A 6,536-nucleotide genomic window follows, 5' to 3' on the forward strand; every position below is an offset into this window, starting at 1 on the left:
AACTGGGGGTTGTGATAGAAACTGGGGGTTGGGATAGAGGCTGGGGGGTTGGGATAGAGGCTTAGAAATAAACTCAAACAGAGGCTCCCATATTTTGACCATACTCTGAAATCTGTAAATAAAAAAATATAAAAATAATGAAAAAATCCCCAAATCTCCCCCCAAAAAATATTGAATCTGGTGACCTCTGGTAACATCACCTTATCAACACAAGCTGGCATGGAGGCGCCGTGTCGAGGTGTGAGCCTGTGAGAGAGCTCGGGACTCGTTCCTCATTGGCCCCCTGAACGCTGCGTTGAATAGACGTCACTTTGTGCCCGCGTCCCAAAACACTCTTACCAAGATGCCCAACTGCCCAAAGTGTGACAAACCGGTGTATTTTGGTGAGTAATTCCCCTATGTTGTATAAATAAGGTGATATAGTGTATGTTTGAGGTGATGTGAATATGGCTGTCGTGTGTGTGTTTTTCCTGGGTGAGAGAGAGAGAGTTACCAGCATTTTAATTCCTATCTAATTCGTCAAACTGAACAAAATAGTGAAGTTTGTAAATTAATTGTTTATATAATGTGTTTTTGGTCGCTATCACAGCCTGTTTGTTACCAGATGTGTGTGTGTGTGTGTGTGTATGTGTATGTGTGTGTGTGTGTGTGTGTGTGTGTGTGTGTGTGTGTGTGTGTGTGTAATAATAATAATAATTAGGTTTATTGAAAAAGTTCTCAGCCCGAAGGCTGAAAATATACTTGGACATAAATGACTTATTACATACATTGGTGGTTTAACAAAAGCCTTCATTAGAGAAAGGTAAAGGAACATACAGTGAACATACAGATTAATATAGGTGTTGAACAGCAAAAACGTAGTGTGTAACCCTCCCAGATGGTGTTAGGAGGGACTACGTAGTGTAGTAGTTCCCTCACAGATGGTGTTATGAGGGCCTCAGTAGTGTAGTAATTCCCTCACAGATGGTGTTATGAGAGCCTCACTTTAGGTAATTCCCTCACAGATGGTGTTATGAGGGCCTCACGGTGGTGATAATTCCCTCACAGATGGTGTTATGAGGGGCCTCACGTGGTGTAGTAATTCCCTCACAGATGGTGTTATGAGGGGCCTCACGTGGTGTAGTAATTCCCTCACAGATGGTGTTATGAGGGGCCTCACGTGGTGTAGTAATTCCCTCACAGATGGTGTTATGAGGGCCTCACGTGGTGTAGTAATTCCCTCACAGATGGTGTTATAGGGGGCCTCGTGGTGTAGTAACTCCTTCACATATGGTGTTATGAGGGCTCGTGGTGATAATTCCCTCACAGATGGTGTTATATAGTGAGGTGTGGTTCCAGGCCCTCCTATCGTAGACGGATTAACACATCGCTGGTGGTTGGGTCTCACGGGCCGTTATCACTGGGTACCTGGGACCTCACTGTGTGGAGTCAACTTGGGTACTACTGTTACTGTTGAGTTGTTCTCACTGACTTAAGCACTGTTCACCACTGTTCACCTCTGTTTAACACTGGTTCCATTTCTTTCCTAAATGAAATAGTAACTTCTGGCGGGAACTTGTTGATATTCCGGTGGGGAGGGTTCAGGGAGGGAGTTGGTATGGGCCAACACAAAAGTTGACCTGGCTGCTCAGGAGCGCCAGGTACGTCTTGACACCTTCGGTGGTCAAGGATGTAGTGTGTGTGTGTGTGTGTGTGTGTGTGTGTGTGTGTGTGTGTGTGTGTGTGTGTGTGTGTGTGTGTGTGTGTGTGTGGTTTTTAGTTTAACAAATTTATTGACAAAGCTTGGGGTACAGATTGCCTATTGTGAGTAATTCAGTCAGGTCTTGACACTGAGGGTGGTATCACTTCTCACTGCCACGCAGGACAGAGAAATACATCATATTCATTATCAGTATATAAAGGTTGCTGTGACATCAACGGAAACACATAAGATAACTTGTGGGTTTCTCCAAAGCTGACAGATCTCAACTCTTGTTAACTTTACACTTAACACACATTAGTCACCATTACATAAATAAAAATACTTAACAAAAAATACTTAGACATTACAGAAAAATTTGATTAAAGTAAACTTTTTGGAATTACTTAAGTGATGAATATAAGTTATTTGAAAGTTTAATAAAAAGTGAAATATTTAAGTAATGCATCTTTGAATTTAGTAAAGTAATGTATTTTTTTTCATTAGGTTAGGATTGGTTAGGTTAGGTTTGGTTAGGTTAGGTTAAGGTGATTCAGGTTAGGTTTAGGTGTTAAATTTTATTAATAGACCCCAGTCGTAGGCCTTAATGTTTATGTTAAATTAGGTTAAACTAAATTAAATTGGTTAAAATTAGGTTAAGTTTCCTCAGGACTAACTTAACCTATAGTACAAAGGTTAAGGAATATATATATATGTATGTATGTGTGTGTGTGTGTGTGTGTGTGTGGATTACAGCAGTAAAGTGTATGCAGGTGTACGCTGATGACGGTACAGGTGTGAGGCACGCACCTGTAATTTATCTGTACACAGGTGAGGCGAGTTGATGGGTGACCTTCATTTAGAATAGTAGTAATAGTAGTAGTAGTGTAGTGGTGGTAATGTGTAGTAGTAATAGTAGTAGTAATAGTAGTAGTAGTGTAAAAGTGTGGTGGGGTTAGTAGTAGTAGGAGGAGGAAGACAGGTGTTAAGTGTCGTAGTAGTCGTAGTAGTCGTAGTAGTAGTAGCATAAAGTGTAGTAGTGGTAATAGTATAGTACAAATATTAAATATGGTAATGAGAGAAACACACACCCGTACACTTATTTAAGTAACGTATAGTGATAAACAACATGACCCATCCTACCAAGCCCTACTTATAAACAACACCTCACTTACAAAACAGCTATAAGTAAGGAACCCTCTCCACCTACACATCAAATCTTGTGACGAAAATCGAGCATCACTGATATGAATCGGGTGGAAGATAAGAGTGACACTGATAAGGGATAAGGTCTGGTATATTAGTTCAATATCAACCGGGGACTATTATTACATGGATAGGGGCGTATTTACACATATTTACACATATTTAGACGTATTTACACATATTTAGAAGTATTTACACATTTATACGTATTTACACATATTTATACATACACATTGATGAAGGACATATGTATACACGCAGTACTCACACACACACACACACACACACACACACACACACACACACACACACACACACACACACACACACACACACATTTTGAGAGAGTCGAGATAAGGTTTCTTTTATCTTTATTGGTGTGTGAAAATCCATGGGAACTAATTAAATCTCTCTCTCTCTCTCTCTCTCTCTCTGACTTTCTAACACACACCCTCTTTATCCCTCATTTTCCAACACACACACACACACACACACACACACACACACACACACACACTGTCTATCAGAGGTTCCAGAAGTTAAGTCATTTAGTCTCCTAACTGTTGCTAAGTGAACATACAGTATTTAGTTAAGGCAGATTCTCAGTACAAACTATCCTAAATTAAACCAGTTAAAACACACACACACACACACACACACACACACATACACACACACACACACACACACACACACACACACACACACACACACACACACACACACACACACACACACACACACTATGTATTTAACGTCGTATGAACCTTGGTAAATCAACATTTGTTATTTAACCTTTACTTTTCTAAAGACATTATCCCTAGAATCGTTATGTAAATACCAAAATACGTCGAGTCACGTTTGTTTACAAGGTCAGCTGATGTTGTGTGGTCGGTGTGGTCAATGTTGATGAAATATACCACAGTACAGGTGTAATATATAATTGAATATAGGAGAATAATTAATAGAGGAAGTTACGATGAGGAGAGGTTACGATAGAGGAGAGGTCACGATGGGGGAGAGGTTACGATTGGGGAGAGGTTACGATGGGGAGAGGTTGATGGGGAGAGGTTACGATAGAGGGAGGTTACGATGGGGGAGAGGTTACGATGGGGGAGAGGTTACGATGGGGAGAAGATTACGATGGGGAGAGGGATTTGATGGGGGAGAGGTTACGATGGGGAGAGGTTACGATGGGGGAGAGAGGTTACGATGGGGAGAGGTTACGATGGGGAGAGGTTACGATGGGGGAGAGGTTACGATGGGGGAGAGGTTACGATGGGGGAGAGGTTACGATGGGGAGAGGTTACGATGGGGGAGAGGTTACGATGGGGGAGAGGTTACGATGGGAGGAGGGATTATGATGGGAGAGGTTACGATGGGGAGAGGTTACGATGGGGGAGAGGTTACGATGGGGAGAGGTTACGATGGGGGAGAGGTTACGATGGGGGAGAGGTTATGATGGAGAGGTTACGATGGGGAGAGGTTACGATGGGGGAGAGGTTACGATGGGGAGGTTACGATGGGGGAGAGGTTACGATGGGGAGGTTACGATGGGGGAGAGGTCACGATAGAGGAGAGGTTACGATAAGTAGAGGTCACGATAGAGGAGAGAGGTTACGATAGAGGAGAGGTTACGATGGGTAGAGGTCACGATAGAGTAGAGTCACGATAGAGGAGAGGTTACGATAGAGTAGAGGTCACGATAGAGTAGAGGTCACGATGAGGAGAGGTCACGATAGAGGAGAGGTCACATAGAGTAGAGTTACGATAGAGGAGGTCACGATAGAGGAGGGTCACGATAGAGTAGAGGTCTACGATAGAGGAGAGGTCACGATAGGAGGGTCACGATAGAGGAGAGGTCACGATAGAGGAGAGGTCACGATAGAGGAGAGGTCACGATAGAGGAGAGGTTACGATAGAGTAGAGGTCACGATAAGTAGAGGTCACGATAGAGGAGAGGTCACGATAGAGGAGAGGTCACGATGATAGAGTCACGATAGAGGAGAGGTCACGATAGGAGGTCACGATGAGTAGAGGTCACGATAGAGGAGAGGTCACGATAGAGGAGAGAGGTCACGATAGAGGAAGGTCACGTGGGAGAGGTCACGATAGAGGTCACGATAGAGGAGAGGTCACGATAGAGGAGAGGTCACGATAGAGTAGGGTCACGATGGGAGGTCGATAGAGGAGGTCACGATAAGAGAGAGGTCACGATAGAGGAGAGGTCACGATAGAGGAGAGGTCACGATAGAGGAGGAGTCACGATAGAGGAGAGGTCACGATAGAGGAGGGTCACGATAGAGGAGAGGTCACGATAGAGGAATAGTGAAGAATTAATAGACACAAATGGCGGTCTATTTATAAACATTTGTCTTCCGTTTCTCTACATTACCCTCCTCCTCCCTCACCACCGCCCCCCTCACCCTCCCCTCACCACCGCCCCTCACCTCCCCTCACCACGCCCCTCACTCCTCCCCTCACCACCCGCCCCTCCTCCTCCTCCTCACCACCACCCACCCCTCACTTCTCCCCACCACCCGCCTCACCCTCCCCTCACCACCCTCCCCCCCCCACCCGCCCCTCACTTCTCCCCTCACCACCACCCGCCCATCCTCCTCCCCTCACCACCACCCGCCCCTCACCACCCACCCCCCTCCCTCACCCCCAACAGGAGCCGGGGCAAGAGATGACCAGCGGCAATGTTGCAATTTCACAAACATCAACAACTGCGTGATGTTGCAGCAGTCAGTCGTCATCCTCTTGTTGACGGCTGTTAGGATTCTGCAGATAACCCATCCCTAACCTAACCTAAAACCCAACCACCTTAACCTAACCCAACCAACCTTAGCAAACCCTCAACCCACATAACCTAACCCATCCTTAACCCAACCCACCTTAACCAAACCCAACCCACCTTAACCTAACCCATCCTAACCTAGCTCATCCTAACCTAACCCAACCCACCTTAACCCACCCACCTTAACCTAACCCACCTTACCAACCCACCTTAACCCAACCCACCTTAACAAACCCAACCCACCTTAACCCTAACCCATCCTAACCTAGCTCATCCAACCAAATCAAACCTAACTCAACCCACCCAAGCCTGACCACCATCCTAACCCACCCAAGCCTGACCCTAACCTAACCCACCCACCCACCCTAACCTAAACAGCCGGTTACGTCAGCCCACAACAATGCATCATTAGGACAAGTCTCCTTATTCAACAACACGTCTGTTATTGAAGGCAAATTAGGAGAGAGAGAGAGAGAGAGAGAGAAGAGCTTGACAGCAGCAGACTCGGGTTTTACTCAGATGTGGATGATGGAGGTGTGGGTGAGGGGGTGTGGTGTGTGGGTGATGGAGGTGTGGGTGAGGGGGTGAGGGTGTGGGTGATGGAGGTGTGGGTGAGGGGGTGGTGTGTGGATGATGGAGGTGTGTGGGTGAGGGGGTGTGGGTGTGTGGGTGATGGAGGTGTGGGTGAGGGTGGTGTGTGGGTGATGGAGGTGTGGGTGAGGGGTGAGGGGTGTGTGGATGATGGGTGTGGATGAGGGGGTGAGGGGTGTGTGGGTGATGGAGGTGTGGATGGGGGGGTGAGGGTGTGTGGGTGATGGAGGTGTGGATGAGGGGGGGGGTGAGGTGTGTGGG

At 46.1% G+C, this 6,536-nt stretch overlaps 1 protein-coding gene across 1 annotated transcript in view; it reads left to right on the forward strand.

Annotated features, from left to right (window-relative positions):
- The first annotated feature begins 225 nt into the window (after positions 1-225).
- LOC121854554 (cysteine-rich protein 1-like) overlaps positions 226-6,536 on the forward strand; it is a 19,195-nt gene continuing 12,884 nt past the window's right edge. The window contains exon 1 of the mRNA XM_042349233.1: positions 226-383. Coding sequence (XP_042205167.1) covers positions 344-383 — 40 coding nt within the window. The 5' untranslated portion in view covers positions 226-343. The remainder of the gene's footprint in view (positions 384-6,536) is intronic.

This window comes from Homarus americanus, unplaced genomic scaffold, assembly GCF_018991925.1.
Source record: "Homarus americanus isolate GMGI-L3 unplaced genomic scaffold, GMGI_Hamer_2.0 scaffold14586, whole genome shotgun sequence".
In the NCBI taxonomy this organism is placed as follows: Eukaryota; Metazoa; Arthropoda; class Malacostraca; order Decapoda; family Nephropidae; genus Homarus; species Homarus americanus.